The sequence below is a fragment of the Heteronotia binoei genome, chromosome 3 (assembly GCF_032191835.1).
Source record: "Heteronotia binoei isolate CCM8104 ecotype False Entrance Well chromosome 3, APGP_CSIRO_Hbin_v1, whole genome shotgun sequence".
Classification (NCBI taxonomy): domain Eukaryota; kingdom Metazoa; phylum Chordata; class Lepidosauria; order Squamata; family Gekkonidae; genus Heteronotia; species Heteronotia binoei.
This window is the reverse complement of record NC_083225.1, coordinates 99,159,482-99,183,415: the sequence shown is the minus strand read 5'-3', so window position 1 is coordinate 99,183,415 and position 23,934 is coordinate 99,159,482. Positions and strand designations below refer to the sequence as shown.

The 23,934-nt window shown below is 41.2% G+C and overlaps 1 protein-coding gene across 2 annotated transcripts in view; it reads left to right on the top strand.

Annotated features, from left to right (window-relative positions):
* DOP1B (DOP1 leucine zipper like protein B) overlaps positions 1-23,934 on the top strand; it is a 126,403-nt gene that overhangs the window by 27,049 nt on the left and 75,420 nt on the right. For both annotated transcript variants that reach the window (XM_060234275.1, XM_060234276.1), the window contains exons 3-12: positions 442-623; positions 751-921; positions 4,851-5,040; positions 8,240-8,338; positions 9,318-9,441; positions 10,967-11,076; positions 13,628-13,742; positions 17,066-17,186; positions 18,896-19,015; positions 20,590-20,695. In XM_060234275.1, coding sequence (XP_060090258.1) covers positions 442-623; positions 751-921; positions 4,851-5,040; positions 8,240-8,338; positions 9,318-9,441; positions 10,967-11,076; positions 13,628-13,742; positions 17,066-17,186; positions 18,896-19,015; positions 20,590-20,695 — 1,338 coding nt within the window. The remainder of the gene's footprint in view (positions 1-441; positions 624-750; positions 922-4,850; positions 5,041-8,239; positions 8,339-9,317; positions 9,442-10,966; positions 11,077-13,627; positions 13,743-17,065; positions 17,187-18,895; positions 19,016-20,589; positions 20,696-23,934) is intronic.

Genomic DNA, 23,934 nt, shown 5'->3' with positions numbered 1-23,934 from the left:
CTGCCTCCCGTTCCTGATAGTCCAAGGAGGTCCCCTATCCAAGTACTTCCCAGGGTTGGCCCTTCTTAGCTTTTGAGATCTGACAGGATCAGACTTGCCTGGTCTATCCAGCTCAGGGACATCACAGCCATTTTCTGAGGAACAGTGTGACACCCTGTGTTTCATTTATTCTCAGGTAAGCTTGTGGTGTTTGACTTTCAGCAAACCAGTTGTATCACTAGGAGCAACAGTTGTTTAAGACTACTGATTCTGTACTTAATTTTGAAAAATGGGGGCAAGACTTAAAAAGTAATTGAGTATGGGGTTATGAACTTGGTCATGGCAGAGCTACGTCTTGAAAAGAGTGACTTTATATCAGTTCTCCAAGATTCTGTTAAGTGTATTCTGCTAAGCATGTAATTATGGTATTCCCTTCCCTCAGCATTTTCTTTGTTTTTACAGGCTCTTCAAAGTAATTTGAAGTACTCTCTTTTACCAAGACGCTTGATTATCAGCAAGAGATTGTCCCAGTGTTTGCATCCAGCTTTACCTAGTGGAGTGCACTTAAAGGCACTAGAGACATATGAGGTCATATTTAAAATTATTGGGACCAAATGGCTTGCAAAGGACTTATTCCTATACAGGTAGGGTTTCCCCCCTATTTAAAGAGATTAGATTGAAATTAAACTTGATAGAATTTATCCGCTTGGTGATATATTTTTTTCCCCTTTTAAAAATTATAATTTCTCTTTTTTTCCCTCCCTTCCCCAGCTCTGGTTTGTTTCCCCTGCTGGCAAATGCAGCAATGTCGGTGAGACCAGTTCTTCTTGGTCTATATGAGAAATATTTCCTTCCCATACAGAAGTCTCTTCTGCCAAGTCTTCAAGCCTTCATAATTGGACTTTTGCCTGGATTGGAGGAAGGGTCAGAAATCTATGACAGGTTGGCATAATGTATTAGAAAAAAATAAAATTACGTATTAATATCTTTCTGTTTATTTGTGAAGTGCTCAAAGTCTTTAAATTGCTTTTGTGTGATAGAACAGTGCAAGTAACTGAAATAGACACAAGAAGGGTAGGGGCATGTAATTCTGAAGTTAGAATGTTCTTTCAGTATCTGGCAGTGGCCGCAGAAACACCATTTGACTGCAGTGCTTCCACCTGCAAACAGGGAGGGATAGATGTAAGTCTACAGCAAAAAAAACATGATGTAGAAGCAGGAGGCTATTCAACAGTCAACCCCAGAACAGTCATCTTGTGAGGATGCTTTCCTAGCCAAAAGACCAAGCTCACAGATAAGCTGAATTCACTTGATTTGGATTGTGACTCTCTTCCAGGCCCGGTGCGTCCATTGAGCCGGAGTAGGCAGCTGTCTGGAGCGCTGAGCTGGGGAGAGGGCGGCGGTTTGGGCCCTCCCTCCCACCGGAGCTTCAAAGCGGACTGAAATAGTTCACTTAGAAGCAACAGTGAGGCTCCCGGTGTCAGCGTGCGTGCTGCTGCTTCTGCTGTCGCTCTGTCTCTCGTGTCACAGACGTGAGAGGCAAAGCAACGGTGGGCAGTAGTGGCATGCACGCTGACACCGGGAACCTCACTGCAGCTGCGCTCACCCTTGCCAGTGCTGGCATTGGAGCTGCAGCAGTGCCTTGCCTGGGGTGCCGTCCTTGGGCTGGTATCATAGTGCCGCTGCTGCTCCCTTCTGGCTTTAGGGAAGACTGGTGCTTATAGTTTGGTTAGTAGCCACCTTGTGGCAGAAGAATGGGATATAGGGAAGTGGTGCATATGTTCGTCCGTGTACTTTGGATATTCATATTTTAATCAATATCAGTTACCATATTATTTCTATAGTATTATAGTACTATGGTACCAGAGGTTTTTTTTTTCAAGAATGAATTCACTTTACTTGCTGTCTTACATGGACTATTTACAAGCCAAGAAAGGGGATCTAGAGTTTGTACCTGTGATAAGTCTTCAGTAGAAGCTATTGAGCATTTCTTCTTTTTCTGTGTAATTTATTCAGATCTGCAATGAAAATTTCTGGATCCTCATCTGAATAAGAAGCCTGTTTGCTCTTCTAATGATCATTTAATTACTCTGTTAGTGGAGCTGTATTTTAATATAGATGTGTGCAAATATATAGTAGCTGCAATTAAATGTCATTTGTTTTTGATGAATTGTGAACAGCAATAACTTTGTTGTTATATTGTTGTCTTTTTCTGGTCAAACAGGCTATTGGTTTTAAGACTTAGATGGGATAGGTAGTTAGTCATCTTGTGAGGTAGCTAGGGCTGAGAGAACCCTGAGAGAGCTGTGACTGACCAGAGGTTACCTAGCAGGCTTCACATGGAAGAGTAAGGTGATCTTCAGCCAGCTGGCTGCTCTCAACCACTACACCATACTGGCTCTCAGTAATGAGCAGCTGGCTCTCAGTAATAGACAGTAACTCCCCAAGGTCTTGAGAAGATATTTTTTCTTAATGCTGTTTACTTGTTTTTCTGTTATCTTATACTTGCAAAGCATGTTGAAGTAATATTTGGCATTATGGTTGTGATTTTAAGGTTTTGTATAGCTTCATGTGTTTTTCCATGGAATCCTTATATAGTTTGTCACTCATAATGCAAATAAGAGGCTGAGACTCAGGCAGCAGCTTGTTTAAAGTCCCTGTTATGACTGCACTGGAGACATATGGCTCACACTTGTGAGTCACTTCCCTTAATTACCTTTGTCATTTCCTAAGCCAAGAAGTCTCTCCTTTTCACCAACTAAACCTTTCCTGTTTAGAAGACAAAAACACCTCAGTTCCTTATATCATTTAAATTCACACAATATAACTGGCTTTTGTTCAAAATATGCCTGCCTTTCTAGGTCGTGAGTTTTCTAAGAATTGACAATTTACAATGTGGTAGTCTAAGGAATTGACAGTTGGAAGGAAATTTTTAAAATTTTCAAAATTCCGAGACTAATTCCTACCAAAGTTTTCAAGAAGTAAATGGCTGCTTGTGGCTAGTAGCCACAAGTTTTATTTTCCTTGGTCCTTGTAGCCACCAGAGGACTATTTTTGGCTTTTTAAAAAAATTGTTATTGCTTGATAGGTAAAACATTACAACAGTCTATTGCCGCAATCCACTAGCTCCTCTACATTTTTAGCTTTTATTTTTTTTAAGTAAACCTTTTTGTTTCCTTTCTCTTGTATCTCTGAAACTCAATGGCTAGAGCCCCCTGAAAGACAATAGAAACAAGAGATACATGGACAATAAAAGCAATATATCAGTGGGTTCTATTAGGAATTTGGGAGTATGGCTCAATTCTTTACTCTCTAAGGACAAATGTGTCCTTTATGACAAAGATTGAGCTTTACTATGTATGCTGGGCCCGCCAGCTGGTTCCCTATCTGTCTTGGGAGGACCTTTCCATAGTAATTTATGCAGCAGTCACCTCAGGACTGGGCTACTGTAATGCGTTCTACATAGGGCTACCTTTGAAGATGCTTTGGAAACTGCAAGTGTGCCAGAACACAGCTGCCAGTTTGCTGATGGGAATGTCTTGGTCACTGCATATAACACCTACCCTATGGCACCTGCAGTGGCTATCAATTAGTTTCTGGTGCCAATTCAAAGTATTCGTACTTAGCTTTAAAGCCCTAAATGGTCTGGGACCCTCATACCTTCAGGGCCACTTCTCCCAGCATCATCTTCCCCATCTTCTACAATCTTCTTCTTGGCATTTACGGTATTAATGGTCTGCCTTGTGTCAAAAAGAGTGAGGGCCTTCTTCGGTAGTAGCCTCTATCCTGTGGAACTAACTACATCACAAGGTGCATGCTATGTGGGACATCCCTAGGTTCTCCAGGGTGTTCAAGGCTACTCGTTTTTGGGTGGCCTTTGGGGGATTGTGATCCACTAGACAACTGGTAGGTGTCTTCATCATCTGCTCATCCTACCCTGCTTGATAGTGGATAGAGATTAATAGGGATAGATTTTCAAAGCTTATTATTTTCTTCTATATTGTTTTTATTTGGTTTATTTTATATGCTGTTAGTCCCCTTGAGTCCCATTCAGGGGAGAGGAAGCGGGATATAAATTTTATGGAGGAGGAGAAGACAAGATTATTTCAATCATGGATTAATATGCTGCAGTTTTCTCCTTACAATACAACTTTTCCTCAGCATAGTTCTAGAAACAATTTCCCTTTTGCATTCTTAATGTCATCTATTGCTTTTCAGTTTGAATATCTGTCTCATAAGTGAGTAGAGAAGGTAGCAGGCTGCATAAAACCATGCTCAGAGAAGAAACAGCAGTAAGAACCTAGAACAACTCAGGTGAAATAATAACAAATTATCTGGAATATAAACTCACACTCTCATCCAAAAACAGACTTATACCCCTGATTTACCATTTCTTATTTATTTATTTATTCTATGACTTATATCCCGCCCTTCCCATAAAATGGCTCAGGGCGGCTGGTGGGGTATTGCTGGTGGGGTATTGCTGAGTTTCCCACCTAACCATTGTCCTTTGGTTTATTAATTGGTTATAGTGTTTCTGGGGAACATAGTTATAGTTTCTGGGGTTATAGTGTTTCTGAGACATTAACAGAATAACTACAGGGAAACCATAGAATAATTTTCTATAAAATTTAAGTTAACTCTAATTCTGTGTTCATGTGGGAGCCCATTCTTCTTGGTGTAGTGAATAATGGTAGTACATCATGGTTGAATTACCTAACAGGTCGCTAATTATTATTTCAACATCAGTGAGCTCTGATAATATCAGAAATATTTATATAAAATATTAGATATGTACAAGTATTTGGTTTTTCATGTAGAATGTTTACTTATTAATTATAGAAACTTATATTTTTCTTCTTAATTAACAGAACAGATGCTTTACTTGTGAAACTGTCTCTCCTAATCGGTAAAGAATTGTTCTATTCAGCACTGTGGGGGAGTGTCCTGGTCAGTCCTTCCATAAGACTGCCTGCATCCCTCTTTGTTGTTAGTCATATCAATAGAGAATTGCCCGGAAGACATCAGAATTACATGCTGGGGACTGATGCTAAACTAACGGTAAGTTATAAACCTAATCATGTGGATGGGATGTATAACTAAACAATGGACAATGCAGATGAACAGGCAAATTCTAGATTAATTTTGTTTTTAAATAACTTTTTGTATTCTTTTTTCTGGTTTAATGCTGATTAACACTTACAGACTACACAAGTAATAGGACAAAGTTGGAGTCTAGTGGCACTGTGACGGACTCTGGCAAGTTAGCCTGGAAGCTGGAGAACAGTCTTGCAGAGATTGGCTGGGCAGCAGCTATGGAAATGAGAATGTAGTGAATTGAAGGGGCTTGCAGAAAAGAGAAAATGCCTCAGAAAGTTAGTCTGGAATTGGGGCTTAACTACTGAACAGTGTGAAGACTGATACTTAAGCTGGTCAGTTGTGATGTAAAGCAACTGGACAAGGAGCTGAGAACAGCCAGTGGGGCTGAGTTCCTTGGTAGACAGAACTGGGCTAAGCTTCCTGTCTGAGTGAGTTTTTGGTCAGAAAGGGGTCATAGCCAGGCACCTTCTGTGAGGAGAAACTCTGTAGGGTTCTGCACAACAGGGCAGACTCCTAGTGTAAACTGAGAACACTCCAATACACAAATACTGTGACAGGATTCTTGTGGCTAGAAAGGAATTCCAGGAGTCAAACTAGGAATCTAGCTGGGACTGAGACACACCAGGAGTTGAGGGGCTAGTTAGAGTGTGAGTCCGGTGAGCTAGTGGGTATGTCTGTGAGGGAAAAGTGATCTAGCACAAGTCAGGAGTCCTCAGTGTGTGTGGAAGAGTGAATGTCAGTTTGTTATTTTTATGATTTAGAGAAGTCAGAGCATATGGCGATACCATCTCTGCAAAGCGTTTTTAGTGCCCAGTAGGCACTGCCTGCCCGTCCAAAACTTTTTTGTATTTATCTAAAGCCTGCCAGTGTTATATTTGTTTATAATAATTCAGCCTGTTATTTAGAGATTGTTTATTTTGATTTTCTGCCTGCCAACTGATTTGTTTTTCCTTTTGCCCCTTAGGAACCATTGGGAGAGGGATTTGTTGATGTTCATATTGGGGTGAAATAAAGTGACTATGGTTGCTTCCTTCAGCTAAAGCTTTTAACTCCTTGCTCAGAACTATTGCCTGCATGTTCCCTACTAGCACTGAGCCCCGTGGCGCAGAGTGGGAAAGCTGAGTGGCGCAGAGTGGGAAAGTGTAGATGACTGGGGAAGGCAATGGCAAACCACCCCCTGAAATGTCTGTCATGAAAACATCGTGATGCGACATCACCCCAGAGTCAGAAATGACTGGTGCTTGTACGGGACAACCTTTACCTTTTCCCCAACTAGCAGAGGGAAATGTGTATGGAGCTGGCTTTTTTAAACAGTATATTCACTTTATCAATAGTGCTCGGGGTCCACAACAAGTTGTGTAGCTGTCCCCAGCATGATTGCAGAAAATGAGGGAGAACTTTACGAGAAATGAAAAAGAGTAAGAGTTCAGTAGCACCTTAAAGACTAACAAAATTTAATCTTTAGAATGCTCAGGCTCTTGTGTGTGGTGGTGTTAAATATGTTTTGCATAAGATACAGTTAGCTCTGTGAAACAGCTTGCAATTGCAGAATAGGCTCTGACTTGCACAGGGTTCTGTTTCTCACATGGAGAAGATGTGACGGAACGGCCCTGGTTTGCCTACCAGACCCCGTTCCCCTTTTTGGAGGGAGCTATTTCTCCTCTGGCCACTTGGGCTCGCTGCCACCACCTGCTCAGTCTAGGGGTTCGGATTGAGAGGAACAGGACTCCCAATCCCCCTCTCCAGCTCTGAGGCCAGGCCTCAAGGTCCTCTGCCACCTTGTACTTGGGTATCACAGAGACCACAGCACTTCTTCGGGGAACCCCTGGAGGATTGGCACCTTATCCAACTACATGCCTTCCCCCTTCCCCGGGGCCTCCTTCATAAAGCAGCGTGGTCTAAAGCGGTTGGGGATCTATGTGGTACAAAGTTTGACTGCCAGCATTCAAAACAGTAAAAATATTTAATTAGAAGAGAAAAAGAAAAGAAAAAAACAAAAGCAGTTGTATGTAAAAGTTTAGCACAGCACCCAAACAGCAACCAGAAGGACAAATAAAAGGTGGATTTAAACGCATCCTCCCTTCCCTGGTCTAAACTTGCCCTGCCTTGTGGATGACTTCCTTGGTTTGACTGCCTGGAGTCCACTCCTCCTCTCCCTCTTGAGAAGGCCTCTCCCACAGTCAGGAGCCCACAGACTGACAACCTCTCTCCTTGAGGGCCAGCCAAGAACTGAACTTTTCCTGCCTCACTCCAATTAAAAAAAAAGAACTTCCTGCCCATCTAGGAGGCTTTCCCCCTAGAGGTGATGGTTTAACTCCGGAAGGGAGGAGGGAGTGAAGGGAAGGCTAGGCCACAAAGCCTGCCTTAGCAGTTTCATGTTCCCTCCCAACCAAGCACCACCATTAACTAAGATGGCGTTTCTCCACAGAAGATTTTCTATACTGTGACAAATGTCTGTATTAGATTACACAAGAGAAACTGACTCTTCCACTCCATCTTTGAACAGTAAGTTCAGAAGCCACACTTCTTCAGTGTAGGACTACATCAGATGTCTTGAATTTCAGTATAGCTAGAAACCAAATTAGTTATGTTAAGTTTGATGTGGAGTTAGCTAAAAAAATTACAGGAACTTGATTTCCCCTTCATGACTTATTGTATCATGAAGGAAGAAGTTAACATTTTGCCGCCTTACGTTATTTAACTTGACAGGTAAGGGTTTTAAAGGTTAAAGTCTGCCAGAATAAAACTGGAAGCAATGTACCTTATTCCCTCATTTGAAGAAGTGTGCTTTTAGCACAGAAAAGCTTACTTTCTGAATAAAACTTTGTTGGTCTTAAAGGTGCAGGAAAACAAAGTTGTTGTAGTATTTTGAATTTAGGGTAAGTGGTTCATTTTCCCACTGTTTTGCAAGAATATTGATGTATTTGTGCCGCTTGAGGTTATGAGTATTTAACTCTGGCGTTTTTTCTTTTTACTCAGAGGTGCCAGTCTCATAAAGTTTAGGCTTATGTGGAAACATAAAGGGGTAATATGAAAGTGCTAGGGGTCTTTTTAACCACCTAAAGCCTCGGAAAGCTTTGAATTTACAGTTGATTAATTTGAATGGTGTTGAATCAGCTTTGTTAGATGCAATTCTCCTTTTTTAAACTGTTCACTGCAGGTCAGAGCTCTTTGTGTGGCCATGCTGGATACAAATGTTCTTGTACAAAGAAACACTTTAGAGGTGGTTCTCTTCTTCTTCCCTCTTTACACATCTTTGGTAAGCATTAGTTGAGGTTCAATATAAGGTTTATTTTACAGGCACATAAATACCAAGAGCAATTTGCAGGGCCAGTGCTGAATCACCAGATGTGGTATTTGTTGTTTATATAAAGCCTATATTCTCAACCCTTATAGTGGGTTTTTTGTAATAGAATTTATCTTAAAGGTATCAGCTCTAATTAGCATTGGTATCCTGTATCTAACAACAGGTAGCATAAAATATGTCAGTGGAAAATATGCATTGGGGAACAGAAAAAAAACTTGGTGGCAGAGCTATGTTTGATGGTACCGTTGTTCCTGTAGAGTTGCAGGCATATGTAAATTTTTAGAACTTGTTCTGTAAATAAGAAATTGATTCACATCACTAAAGAATCCTAAACATTCTACTCCTACCTGTTTTTGCTGAGGGTTGATTTCCCTCTTTTAATTGCAGGCTCCTATTTTGTCCATTATGCTGCTATTGAACATCTGATGAAACTGGACACTTCTTTCCTTTGGTTTAATTGCAGTACTGTTTCTTGTATTCGCTGCATTTGGTTGCCCCTCTGTTACTAAGTCTTCATACATTTCTTATGTATGCAGATAACATATAGGCTCACTCAAAGGGGTGGAATCTGTTTCTGAATTGTATCATGCTATGGGATAAATAAAACAAAGGGATAAAATGGCAGCTTTTCACGTAACTCAGCCATCATATTGCTTTACCTTTTCATAACTAAATTTACTATGGAATGAGTCAAGAGATAAATAAAAAGATGGGAAGGCTGAAAATGCTTTGTCTCCAGACATTCCTGTTGTATGCTGAGCATGAAGAATACCTACTATTATGGCTCTGTCAAATTTCAAAGATTTTCAGGCTTTCTAATTCTCTCTGCTAGTGTTTTCCCCATAGTATTAAGGTTTTATTGGTTTCTGGGTTTCCTTTCTGCTTCTAAAGAGTGCATGTACAGATGATTTGTTTCTGTTTCTTGTTTTAGGATCTCAGTGAAAGTGCTATACCACTGTCTAGGTCTGATGTAGTCCGTCTTCTCTCAGCTTCTGCCCAGACTCTCTTAAGAAGAGACATGTCCCTGAACAGAAGGTTATATGCATGGTTGTTAGGTACTTCGCAGATTACATTCACACTGTCTTTATATTGTTTTTGTGTGGGGTAGAATGTGTCTCTTTGAAATGTAACAGCTTGATTTGAGTCCAGCAGCATCTTAGAGACCCAGAAAAAATTTGAAGTATGAGCTTTTGAGAGTCTCTAAGGTGCTCAATTTAAATCTAGCTGTTTTGCTGCAAATCTTCTGAAACTATCTTTTGAAAAGTTACAGTATTTAAAAGTATTTAGATCCATGTGGGCATGGATCCCAGGTGGGCAGCCATGTTGGTCTGAAGAAGTAGAACAAAGCAGGAGTCAAATATCACTTTTAAGACCAATAAAGTTTTATATGGAATGTAAGTTTTCATAGAGTACCTTGTTACTGAATATTAATGTTCATTAACGTCTATTAAATTATAAAACATAATTTGCAGGTTTCATCTAAGACATGCTGTCTTAATGGACAACCTGTTACTGAATAAAATGCTTCTTTACAAAATGTTTGTCTTGTGTAAGGAGAAAAAATTGTGCTTTTCACATCAGATGAATGCAGATTTTTACAACTGGCACATGAATCTTTAAGTAAAAGTATGCCATACATATATGCTTTTTACTATATGAAACATTCACATAGTGAAATCTGTTTCACAGAAAAATTATAATTTGTGTTCCCATGGTCTTTTGATGATGAATTGTCCCACCCTTGCCACACCTCCACACCTACCTAGGACTGCCTCTCAAGAATTCCATTTTAGATTAATCATAAATTATAAGTTTGGTTTCCTTTAGGCTGCATTCAGACCATAAGTTTAACCACAGTGAAACAAGAATGTTCATGAACTCAGAAATATTGCCTGAGTTATACACATGCCTGGCTCCTTCCTCACTTCCATTCTCCCAAGGTAGTTTATTTATTTATCAGATTTATATCCCGCCCTCCCCTGACAGGCTCAGGGTGGCTAGCAACAGTTTAAAACATTAACAATTTACAAACATATTAAAATTAGAAATATGAAAACATTTCCATATATATTAAAAATCCACGATGGCAAGCCTCTGATTTCCATTATATTAATTCAGTGAGATTGTTGATGTTGAAGGTAATAGCCACCTTTCCCTAACCATTAAAGGCGAATTTGAAAAGTTTGGTCTTACAGGCCCTATGGAACTGTGGCAGGTTCCACAGGGCCCTGATGTTTTCGGGGAGGGCATTCCACAAAGTGGGGGCTGTTACCGAGAACACTCTGGCTCTAGTGCTGCATTTAAGTAAATGCAGGTATCTTAGACACACAAATGCAGGAATGTGGCTTTACCAGATTTAGCAATGTGCTTGCTTTTAGGTGGATCCTACTATAAATCAAAGTAAAGGCCTATGATTTCTGCTGAACTTGACTGGTACACTCATGATGTGGAGCTGCCAGAGTATGGGGAGGGAGGAAGTTGTTCATATTTTCCGTAATTGCTTGTGTCATTAACCTGAAAACACAGTTTGTTCATTATAATATGCAAATTACTTTCCATATTTCTCTGTTCCATTCTTAGGTTCTGATATCAAAGGAGGTACCTTTGTTCCTGATTCATCTGTTTCAATATCCTTAGAAGACCATGCCCTCTATTTTTTTGAAAAATATTCCAAAGACCTTCTAGTTGAAGTAGGTATATACAATATTCTTTGAAGAATGTTAATTGTCATTATGATGCATTGTGTGTCTGGTTCAGTATTAGTACAGGGTTCAAGGTTTTGCTTATTAATCATTCTTGGTGGAGAGCTGAAGCAGATTGTGGCACATACTGGAGAAAAGGGGAGAGCAAACTTTCATTCCCATGGTGATGAGTTGTCCCACCCACGCGACACCTCCACTTTCAGCATTCTGAGAACATTGAGCAGGAAGCAAGCAAAAAAGAAACTAGTGTCGAAGCTAAGTCAGTTTATCTTGGCACTGGTGTTCATTAGTATTAAAGATTTTTTTACACATACACAAGGGCACAAGAACTTGCAGGAGGCAGTTCATGTTTTCTTCCCCTACTATTGCTTCTTTCCCTTTCCTGTAAACCCTCATAGCTGCTTCCGTTTCCTGCTTCCTACTTTTCTTCCCACCAGCCAGCATACCTTTCTTTGCCCCCCTTTAGCTTTCCCTCCTTCTATCCCTTGGCAGCTTCTCCCTGAGAAAATCTGGCCTAGCTGTGTGATGCCACTCATCCAGCTGAGCCCAGCTGCTCAGTGGGGAACCCGCAAGGACTTGTGGGGCCACTTCCCTTTCCCCTGTATCCCCCTCATACTATTTCATCTTTCTGGCAGCCCCCATGTCCAACCTTGGCCAAGATTAATCCTTCCTCAAAGATCAAAACATCTCTGAAAAGGGCTCTGCTCTTCTTTCTGCCTTTTACTGACCAAAAAAAGACAATGAAGGCTGCCAATAATGTTGTGGTTGTCTAACAGCTGCCACTGAGCATTTCCTAAAAGCTACAGGTACTGTTTCTATGATCTGGGTGGGATTTTGACCTTCAATGTATCTTTTTTTTAAGATTTCAGATATTTTGGTAATTTTAGGGCTTTTCTCAGTTTTGTAGAACAATTTGTCTTTTATGTCCTTGGCCTCAGTCTCTGGATTTAAGTATTCACAGATGAAGCCATGTGGAAAACTATATATATAATTTTCCACATGACTTCATCTGTGAATACTTAAATATAGAGACTGGGCCCATGGAGACAGATCCCTCTCAGATATAGAATCATAGAGTTGGAAGGGACCACTAGGATCATCTAGTCCAACCCCCTGCACAATGCAGGAAACTCACAAACACCTCCCCCCCAAATTCACAGGATCTTCATATCTGTCAGATGGCCATCTAGCCTCTGTTTAAAAATCTCCAAGGAAGGAGAGCCCACCACTTCCCAAGGAAACCTGTTCCACAAATCGCTCTAACAGTCAGGAAGTTCTTCCTGATGTTGAGTCGGAAACTCTTTTGATTTAATTTCAACCCATTGGTTCTGGTCCTGCCTTCCGGGGCCACAGAAAATAATTCCAAACTAGTGTTGACTCATGTTCAGCGTATGATCCACTAAGACCCCTAGATCCTTTTTGCACATACTACTGCTAAGACAAGTCTCCCCCATCCTATAACCATGCATTGGATTTTTCCTACCTAAATGAAGAACTTTACATTTATCCCTGTTAAAATTCATTTTATTGGTTTTAGCCCAGTTTTCCAGCCTATCAAGGTCATCCTGTTTCTGTCTTCTTCTGTGTTTGCAACCCCTCCCAATTTAGTATCATATGCAAATTTAATAAGCATTCCCTCTATTCCTTCATCCAAATCATTGATAAAGATGTTGAACAAAACAGGTCCCAGGACAGATCCTTGAGGTACTCCACGTCACTCCTCTCCAAGAGGATGAGGAACCATTCACAAGCACTCTTTGGGTGCGATTTGTCAACCAGTTACAGATCCACCTAACGGTAACAGAATTCAAACCACATTTTACCAACTTGTCAGCAAGGATAGTATGGGGAACCATATCAAAAGCTTTACTGAAATCAAGATAAACGATGTCTACAGCATTCCCCTGATCCAGGGGAATCAAAAAAAGAGATCAGGTTAGTCTGGCATGACTTGTTCTTGAGAAACCCATGCTGGCTCTTAGTAATCACATTCATTCTTTCTAAATGTTCCAGGACCGACTGTTTGATGATTTGTTCTAAAACTTTTCCAGGTATAGACATCAAGCTGACGGGTCGGTAGTTACCCAAATCGTCTTTTTTCCCCTTCTTGAAGATGGGGACAACATTTTCCCGCCTCCAATCTTCTGGCACTTCTCCTGTTCTCCAAGAATTCTCAAAAATAATAGCCAGAGGCTCAGAAATTACATCCACAAGCTCTTTTAAACCCTTGGATGCAATTCATCTGACCCTGAGGACTTAGTTACCTTGAAGAGTTTTAGTGTGCAGCGTTCGCCTGCCAAGAGAAGAACTAGGCGGTGGGTTGTCATTCTAAGATTATGCTCCCTGAAGCTCTGGGGCAACCCTAATATTAGGCTGCCTATTCATGATGCTGAAAATGGCTTTGTATCTCTGAAGTAGTTTGGTATTCTGTTTTAATAAGGGTTAGTGGTGTTCTATAATTAGCATTCAGGTTACATAAGGAACTGGCTGCTAACAATATTTTGCTTGCAGTATTTATATTTTAAAATTGTTTCAACAGGGATTGATTGAAATCTTACATCAGAAGTTTGCAGATTGTGATATGGAGGAACAGCACCATGCATATTTGAAACCTTTTCGTATTCTCATAAGCCTACTTGACAAACCTGAAATAGGTAAGAAATGTATCTAAAGGGAACATATGGAAGGTGTGCATGATCTTTTGAGCCTCCATAACATTTACTATATGTTTTGTTAGCCAGAACCCCAAATTTGAATGTATGTACTTGATGCTGGGGACTCAGGACAGAATGGGGATTTTGTTAGCATTCTGCCCATTGTGCTGCCCATCAGTGTCTCTGCTTGAGCTGATAGAGGCAGTCTTGGGCTTGGCATTGTAGGGCTTGTTGTTTGTTGTCCTTGGCTGAGGGTGCTCCAACGGACAACAGTGCAAGGCTGTCCTGGAGCATTCTGGTGCCTATGCATATAATGGCTCATACATGTGATTCAGTTTTCTCTGGTCATAAGGTACATAAACCAACCATTTATCTGGGTGTGATTTAGACTTTCAGACACTGAGAAGCTTATCCAAAACAGCTAAGCCTGTTCTGAATAGATGTCTGGAGAAGGTAATGCGATGTACGAGGGCTGATAAACTGAAGCTTGATTCAAACAAGACTGAGGTGCTGTTGGTCAATGGAGAAGCTGCTCTTTGGACTGTGGAGCCAGTCTGTCTGGGGCAGGGGTAGGGAACATTGGCTCTCCAGATGATTTTTGCCTACAACTCCCATCAGCCCCAGCCATTGGCCATGCTGGCTGGGGCTGATGAGAGTTGTAGGCAAAAAACATCTGGAGAGCCAACGTTCCCTACCCCTAGTGAGGTGTGTGTGTGTGCTCCCTCTGAAAGAGCAGGTTTCTAGTTTGGGAGTGCTACTTGGATCCTTTTCTATGGTTGAAGACTCAGGTCTCCTTCATGTCACATGGTGCCTGTTATCAGCTTCTACTGGTTTCAAACTATAGAACTTCAGAAAGCGTGATCTGACCATAGTGTTCTGTGCTCTCATCACACCAAAGTTATATTACTGTAATGCACTCTGTGAGGCTGCTTTTGCAAATGGTTTGAACTTCAGTTGGTACAAACTGGTGGCCAGGCAGCTATCAGAAGTTGGTTACAGGAATCATTTCACTCTATGCTAAAAGAACTGCAGTGGTTACTTATCTGCTTCTGGACACAGTTCAAAGTACTGGTTCTTACCTTGAAGGTCCACAATGGCTTGGGCCAGCGTACCTGCAGGACTGTCTTCTCCCATACTATCCAGCCCACCTATTAACCTGTGCCTCTCAAGACCTACTCTTTGTGTTCCTACATTCAGAGGCAGGTGGCAACTAGATAACAGGGCATTTTCTGTGGTGGCACCTTGCCTTTGGAATGCCCTTTTCCTTGAGGCTTACCTGGCACTTTCTTTTAGGCACCAGGCTAAAACACACCCTTTCACTCAGGCTTTTAATTAGGAGTTTATCTTAACCAGCTTTTTAATGGTCTGCTTCTGTTTTATGGATAGGTTTTATGCAGCTTCTGTCCAATGGCTTGTTTTTTTTATATTGTCATTTTTTAATTGTAGGACTCTAAAGAGGTGGCATAGAAATATTATAAATATTCTAAATCAGGGGTGTCAAACATTCAGCCCGGGGACTGAATCAGGCCCCTGGAGGGCTCCTATCAGGCTCTCAAGCAACTAGCTGTCGTCTGCTTCTTTCTCCCTCTCTTTTGCTTCTTTCTGCATAACAGCTTGCTTTGCCTAGCTTGCTCAATCACACAAGAGCTACAGAGCAAAGCCTCTATTTCTCCAATGGCTGAGGCTCCTCCCCTGGGGAGGAAGGGGGAAGGGATAGCTTCCTTTGCCAGACTTTCTCAGTTGCACAGCAGAGCTACTGAGCCAAGCCTCTCTTCCTTCTATTGGCTGAGGCTCTTCTCCCTCCTGGTCCACTGGGGAAGGAAGGAAAGAGCCAGAGCTTCCTTTGCCCAATTCCCTGGATGTTTTAAGCATGTTTTATTTTAAGAATTTTTTTAAAAAAAATCTTTAATTGTGTTTGTCTGTATTCTTTATAAAGTTTATATCTCTGCTATCTGGCATTACATTTTATAACACACATGGCCTACCCTGACAAGGTCTCATTTGTCAGATTCAGCCCTCATAACAATTGAGTTTGATACTCCTATTCTAAATGAATACAGAATTAAAGTATGTTACATTGTGGTGAATTTCAGATATCTCATCTGCACCTGAAATGCTTACTGCTTTACAAAAACAACTGTGCAGGCTGTATTGTTGCCATCTGAATGCCAGATTAATGTTGCTATCTTAAGGGTTTGGGCAGGGGTATGAGAGAGAAACTGAGACTTACAGCCTATGTACTACTAAACTTTCACAGCTTTCCTAGCTATATGTTGATGGCAAGACACCCAACAGTTCTCTTTTTTGTTGTTGGTTTTCTTTCTTTCTCTCTTTTTCTCTTTCTCTCTCTCTCTCTCTCTCTCTTTCTCTCTCTCTCTCTCTCTTTCTCTCTCTCTCTCTCTCTTTCTGGTGTGTGTGTGTCTGCACCTGGAAGTCGCAGCAGCTTCTAATATCTGACCCCTACTGGAGGTCTGGAGGTGGCTGAATAAAGCCTTCCCCCTCCTCTTGACTACTGGTGTTTCAAGGAGGTGTCCCATCCAGTTACTTGCCAGAGTTGACCTTGCTTAGCTTCCAAGATCTGGCTTGCCTGGGTTATTCAGATCAGGGCATCTAGCAGTTCTCTTTGTCTTAAAAGATGGCACAATTATACAAAAGAGCTGAGGACAGCCTGGGCGCAGGCTCACCTATGCAAGGAAGGCCAGGAAAGAGCGGTTGCAGGAACCCAGGCAGATCACTCTGACATAGCAGAGAATAAGGCAGGGAGCCTGGCAGAGGCAGGAAGGCGTTAGAATACAAGGCTAATCTCAGACTTGGGGAAGGCCAGAATACGGGTGACTAAGAAGCAGCCCTGAGCAGAAAGGAGAAGGAGCAAAGCAGGGAAAAGAGGCAGATGGTGTAGGTGGAAGATTTGAGAGGGCCAGGGAATGCCATAAAAGGGAAGAAAGCAAGAGGCTGAGCTCAGGGGAGGAGAAGATCTAGGGAAGGAAGAGGAGCTTGTTGCTGGAATCCCCTCTCCTTAGCAATTCTGAGGCTTGTGAACTAATTGTCCTCTTTGTTTGCATAATGGTGGACAGCAGGGAGATAGTCTTGGGAGTTGGGGAACCTCATAAACAGCAAGATACAAACCACAAGTTTATGGGATGCAAATTCTGGGTTGCACTTCCCACTTCCTAAACTTGCTTGTGAAATTAGAATAATGCTTGGTTATTTGATCATACATTGAACTGTCAAAATGAAAAAAAGAAACTCTGTTTTACGTTCAAGACCTCAATTTAATTACAACAGAGCTTTGGTTGGATTAATTTTTTTTCCTTTTGTTATAGGACCACCAGTTGTTGGTGATGTGTTTCTTGAAGTGATCAGAGCCTTTTATTCATACTGCAAGGATACACTGGGTTCTGATCTTAAACTTAGCTACGGTCAGAGTGGCAATGTCCTTTCAAGGTATCTTAGTCTTCCTAGTTCAAACTGACTGACTACTCAAACTCATTAATTCTACTTAATTCTATAGCCAGTTTGGTGTAGTGGTTAAGTGTGCAGACTCTTATCTGGGAGAACCGGGTTTGATTCCCCACTCCTCCACTTGCACCTGCTGAAATGGCCTTGTGTCAGCCATAGCTCTGGCAGAGGTTGTCCTTGAAAGGGCAGCTGCTGTGAGAGTCCTCTCAGCCCCACCCACCTCACAGGGTGTCTATTGTGGGGAAGGAAGATAAAGGAGATTGTGAGCTGCTCTGGGATTCGGAGTGGAGGGCAGGATATAAATCCAATATCATCTTCTTCTTCTTAAATTAATAAAGTGCTTCTTCAAAACATTTGTCTTACTAAGTAAATAAAGAACAATAGGGGTTGGGATTCAAACAAACATGTTCCTGGAACTTCCATAAAGTTTCCAGCCCTTTTTTTTGTCTACAAACCTGTTGTGTGGGCCCAATTCAGGTTAAGACTGTAGTGCAAAGGGAGGTTTTTGTTTTTGCCCTTTTCCTGAATTGACTCTAGCAGGCTGTTGTGTGTGCCACTGGAGTAAACATGTAAAGGGTACAGGTGAAAATGCTTTAATCCTCTCTTCCCCTCATACTGTAGTCTTAATCTGAATCAGGCCTGATTTTTAGAGAATGAGAAATGTTGGGAACTCTATTCATGGATCTCCCCATGTAACTTCTGGGTGTTTTTTATTAGTGTGTGTGTATGCACACACTGAGAAGCCAAATTGATCTCTGGTGACTGACCCCTACTGGGGACCTGGAAGATATTCAGAGAGGTAGCTGAATAAAGCTTGCCCCTGTCCTCCCAACTTGATATTTCAAGGAGGTCTCCCATCAGAGTCAGCTCTGTTTAGCTTCTGAGATCTGACAAGATCAGACTTGCCTGGGTTGTCCAGGTCAGGGCTCAGTATCACTTCTGTTTTGAGCCCTTATTCCACAAGTATTGTGTCATGTAAAGTCATTCTACCTTTTGAATTGCATTTTTATGTTTTTTGAAAGGAAGCCATTGAAATCAAGTAATTTGATTTAAAGCTTAGAACTAGTGATGGATAAGGTCCCCTTGACTCAAATTTATTTCAGAACCCATGGAAAATAACCTCATGGTTTCTTACCTCAAATGGGTTAATTCATGTTGAATTTGACTTGGTCCTAAGTTAAGTTCACTTTAAGCCCAGTCTAGTTATTCATAGGAGCTCACTGTGGGGCCTCCATTGTACTTTTAGCACTTTGGAAATGCTCTAGTGAAAAGAATCCATGAGAAATACAGTTCCCTCCTCCACTTTATCCTCATGGCAACCCAATACCTTAACCAAACAATAAGGTTTATAGGAATCCATGGAAGCTAGAACTCTTGCTGATCTTTGCAATGTGTGGCAAAACCCAGGAGCAATTGTAATGTAATTCTTGTGGCCATATTAGAACCATAACTTATGTGGTCTCTTGCACCTGGGACCCTGCTGTGACAGCACTAAAAGTATAATGGGGGAGAGAGGAATTGAGGCCTCCCATGCACACTTATTTAAGTATGAGTGTGAAAGAAGGCAGCTATCAGAGGGGGCTAGTCCTTAGATGACTTTTGGAGAAAGTTTGGCTTGGCTTATAATGGCTGAGTATTCTCTCTTTTTCTGCTTGAAAAATATCATTGTTTTATTGACCCTATTCCTATTCTAGTGCAATCAAAGAAAACAAGAATGCATCTGAGATTGTTAAAACAGTCAACCTGTTGATCACATCCTTAAGCACTGATTTTCTCTGGGATTATATGACCAGATGTTTTGAAGACTGCTTCAGGTAGCTATGCAGTTTATATCGTTGCTTGCTAGAGATGGAGTTGAACTAGGGGATGAAACCCGTCCACTAATAGAGCAAAATTGAAGCATTTATTGCTTTGCTTATTTTTAAAACCACAGAGAGTTTTGTTGTGAAATGTGATCATTCACTGATACTTTTGAGACTATCTTTTAGCCTACAAAATTTGCACAGTCTTTTCACATTTGCAGGTTTGTCTTGTTGGTCTAATCCTAAAATAAGTAACCTTAATAGTGGTGGCCTAGAGAAGTTTACTTGCTCAAGCTCCTGTTACCAGAAATGCTCAGAATCAAAAAAATGCATTCTAAGATGTCAGTGTTGAGGGATCTTTGGTCTGTGCTTGAAATGGGGCTCAGATTGACCCTAATTTTCCCTTTGTTAGGATGTTATTTTATCCTGTTTTCTGATAGGCATTTACTGTTGTAGCCAAATCCTATTGAATTTTGGTGGCATTTTAAAATTTTTCTGTCATTGGGCCATATGTCCAGAACTCTGTAGCTGGAGGATTTTGGTATACTCTCTAAATTTTGGGGAAGTCAGAATCCTGGCTGCTGTTGTTTGCCATGGATTTTTTTAAAGATAAGGGGGGGGGGGGGAGAGAGAATGATAGTTGCCACATGGGATAATGGGGAAGGTAAGGTGATTGAATCTCCTGGGTGTGATTTGAGTTACCTGATTAAGTCCAGTTAACAAGGGCTAGGGAATGTGTGATTTGATTTGCTTTCTGGGGAAGGCTGCATTGTAAGGCAGATTCTGGGAGGGTCATAGGAGGTAGATTATTGTTCTGCAAATCTCAGGACACCAAAAATTGAATTGTTGGGGGGATATTCTGGCCCCCAGTGGAACCTGGCTACTTCCTTGTGAGTTTAGCGCTTGATTCTCTGAAGCATGATCATAATTTCTCAGCTTCAGTATCAAAAATGGAGCCTTTTCTGCCATCTCAAACAGCATATGATCTTGTCATGGAGGTGACTCAAAAATGGCTCCTGTTCTGAGCCTCTTTCAAGGTGACACTATCCCACTCTTGATTTTTGAGCTGTTTTCCCATGAAATGAAAGAAAAGACTGGCCATACATTGAAATGTTTAATATGTGTTTACTGTACATAATTCACATTTTGGTATCCCATGTTTTTGAGGTTAAGTAGTTTTCATGGCAAGCAGAGAGATGAGTACAAATATATAGTCATATTCAGTCCATGTTGTAATCCTCTAAAATCTTAGAAATCCAGTCCATGTGTTTACTGCAGATTCTTACTTACACAGTCCACTCTGAAATGTAAGGTCTCCCCAGGGTATATGCAGCTTGTTATTTAGAGCCATAGGGGCTGAAGAGTTTTAATGAAAACTGGAAAGCAAAATGTGTTTCCACATTCCATATCTACAGTACTAAATGTTACAAGTGATTGTTTTGGAAGGGGGAGAATGCTGAATTTCTTTAACAAGGTTGATATTTTATTTACAAAATGTAAAAGAGTCTAAATTATTTTCCATTTCTAGAAATATCTTCAGTATTGATTAAAATATTGTCTTGTATGCTTTCTCTTTTGAATTGCAGAAATAAGGCTGTACAAACACACCTTCTGGCTAAAAACAGCCATACTTCTGCAACAATTTCAGAGCTCTGCACACTGCTAGTGTTTCTCCTGGATGTGATACCACTGGTAAATATCAATATTGTATATATAATTACTACTGTATCTCCATGGAACTTCCAACACTATTGCACAATAAAGAGGGAGTGTCAAATACTTTTTTGCTCAGAAAAAACATGCCCACTCCTTAGGACATTGGATTAAATTTTTCCAAGCCATCGAAAACAATAATAACAAAGACTTATGGTTCCTGGTTTCAGGTCTTAATAACTATCCTGGTGCCCCCAACATTTGCCCAATTTCACCACAGAAAAGGGTCTCTTACTATATTTGCTTATTTAATAATGTATCTACAACTGCCTCCACTAATGTCTCATTAACACTTTCCAACATTCTTGAATGGCTGCTGGTTATACAAGATGAAGTAGCTGAGTTAATTTCTTCCCTATAAATGCACAAAGCCCCAGGCCCTGATGGCATACCACTGAGCTCTTAAAAAGCAACATTGAGTAGTGGTCCTCCTCACTGGCACATCTTTTTACTCAGATCGATGAATTTGGTTCCCTTCTAGAAACATGGCTAAACTCTATAATAACCCCAATCTTTAAAAAAGGTGATTCCAACAATACTGTGAATTGTACACCTCTTAGCCTTTTATCTCTAATAGGGAAGCTCTATGCTAAACTCTTATTAAAGAAGCTATACACTTGGATGGTGGACCATAGTTTGCCAGGGAAGGAACAAATAGGTTTCACAGCTCACTACTCCACGCTGGATCATTGCATCACACATTGCATTACACATTTTAGCTGAAAAATATCTTCAATACTCCAGAGGTAAGCTATATGTGGCATTTATCAATCTCCGCAAAGCTTTCGAGTCAATTGATAGACCGCTTTTGTGAGACAAACTATTTAAATTAGGCATCGATCAACGCCTTTTGTAATTCTCACCAGGTCAAATTTACTAACAAGGGTGCATTGATGCAAAAAAATCCTATTTCCAAGGGGAAAAAACAGGGCTGCATCCTGACCCCCTTGCTGTTCAATTTGTTTCTCGCAGACCTCCCCCTTTATTTAGCTAAATTAGATGGACAAGCCCCTAAACTAAATTCCGAACTGGGATTAATGCGTTCTTTGTCATCTTTTATTTCATACTGCACCCAGAACTCCTTATCCACCAATTATGATAAGACCAAAATCATGGAAACAGCATAGCTGGAAAACCAATGACAGGTGCATTGACCCAGTTAAATCTTTTAGGTACTTGGGAGTTCTTTTCCATTATAATTTGAAATGGTGCATGCATCACTAAATTTTGCCTTCAGTTCAATAGAGCATGGCTCAATGGACTTACCTGTTTCCCTAAAGCCAGCGAATTCAGTTTTGTTTCTATAATAGGATGTAGTGTAATTGATTACTTTCTAGTGTCTCCTCTCTTGGAATCTTAAGAACATAAGAGAAGCCATGTTAGATCAGGCCAATGGCCCATCCAGTCCAACATTCTGTGTCACACAGCGGCCAAATATATATATATATATATATATATATACACACACACACACACACTGTGGCTAATAGCCACTGATGGACCTCTGCCCCATATTTTTATCTAACCCCTTCTTGAAGGTGGCTATGCTTGTGGACGCCACCACCTCCTGTGGCAGTGAATTCCACATGTTAATCACCCTTTGGGTGAAAAAGTACTTCCTTTTATCCGTTTTAACCTGTCTGCTCAGCAATTTCATCGAATGCCCACGAGTTCTTGTATTGTGAGAAAGGGAGAAAAGTACTTCTTTCTCTACTTTCTCCATCCCATGCATTATCTTGTAAACTTCTATCATGTCACCCCTCAGTCGACGTTTCTCCAAACTAAAGAGCCCTAAGCGTTTCAACCTTTCTTCATAGGGAAGGTGTTCCAGCCCTTTAATCATTTTAGTTGCCCTTTTCTGAACTTTCTCCAATGCTATAATATCCTTTTTGAGGTGCGGCGACCAGAACTGCACACAGTACTCCAAATGAGACCGCACCATCGATTTATACAGAGGCATTATGATACTGGCTGATTTGTTTTCAATTCCCTTCCTAATAATTCCCAGCATGGCGTTGGCCTTTTTTATTGCAAACGCACACTGTCTTGACATTTTCAGTGAATTATCTACCATGACCCCAAGATCTCTCTCTTGGTCTGTCTCTGCCAGTTCACACCCCATCAACTTGTATTTGTAGCTGGGATTCTTGGCCCCAATGTGCATTACTTTGCACTTGGCCACATTGAACCGCATCTGCCACGTTGACGCCCACTCACCCAGCCTCAACAGATCCCTTTGGAGTTCCTCACAATCCTCTCTGGTTCTCACCACCCTGAACAATTTAGTGTCATCCGCAAATTTGGCCACTTCACTGCTCACTCCCAACTCTAAATCATTTATGAACAAGTTAAAGAGGATGGGACCCAGTACCGAGCCCTGCGGCACCCCACTGCTTACCGTCCTCCACTGCGAAGACTGCCCATTTATACTCACTCTCTGCTTCCTATTACTCAGCCAGTTTTTGATCCACAAGAGGACCTGTCCTTTTACTCCATGACTCTCAAGCTTTCTAAGGAGCCTTTGATGAGGAACTTTATCAAAAGCTTTCTGGAAGTCAAGGTAAACAACATCTATCGGGTCTCCTTTGTCCACATGTTTGTTCACCCCCTCAAAGAAATGTAACAGGTTAGTGAGGCAAGATCTTCCCTTGCAGAACCCATGCTGAGTCTTCCTCAATAACCCGTGTTCATCAATGTGCCTACTCATTCTGTCCTTGATAATGGTTTCTACCAACTTTCCCGGTATTGAAGTCAGACTGACTGGCCTGTAATTTCCCGGATCTCCTCTGGAACCCTTTTTAAAGATGGGGGTGACATTTGCTACCTTCCAGTCCTCAGGAACGGAGGCAGATTTCAATGAAAGATTACAGATTTTTGTTAGAAGATCCACAAGTTCAACTTTGAGTTCTTTCAGAACTCTCGGATGTATGCCATCCGGACCCGGTGACTTATTAGTTTTTAATTTGTCTATCAGTTGTAGGACCTCCTCTTTTGTCACCTCAATCTGACTCAGGTCTTTCAACACCCCTTCCAATATTAGTGGTTCTGGGGCAGGCAAACACTTCTCATCTTCCACGGTGAAGACGGAGGCAAAAAATGCATTCAGCTTCTCAGCCATTTCCCCATCCTCCTTCAGTAATCCTTTTACCCCATGGTCATCTTGTGTTTTGAACTTTGAGATTGGAGGTTTTGTATTTAGTAACCACCTGCCTCTGATC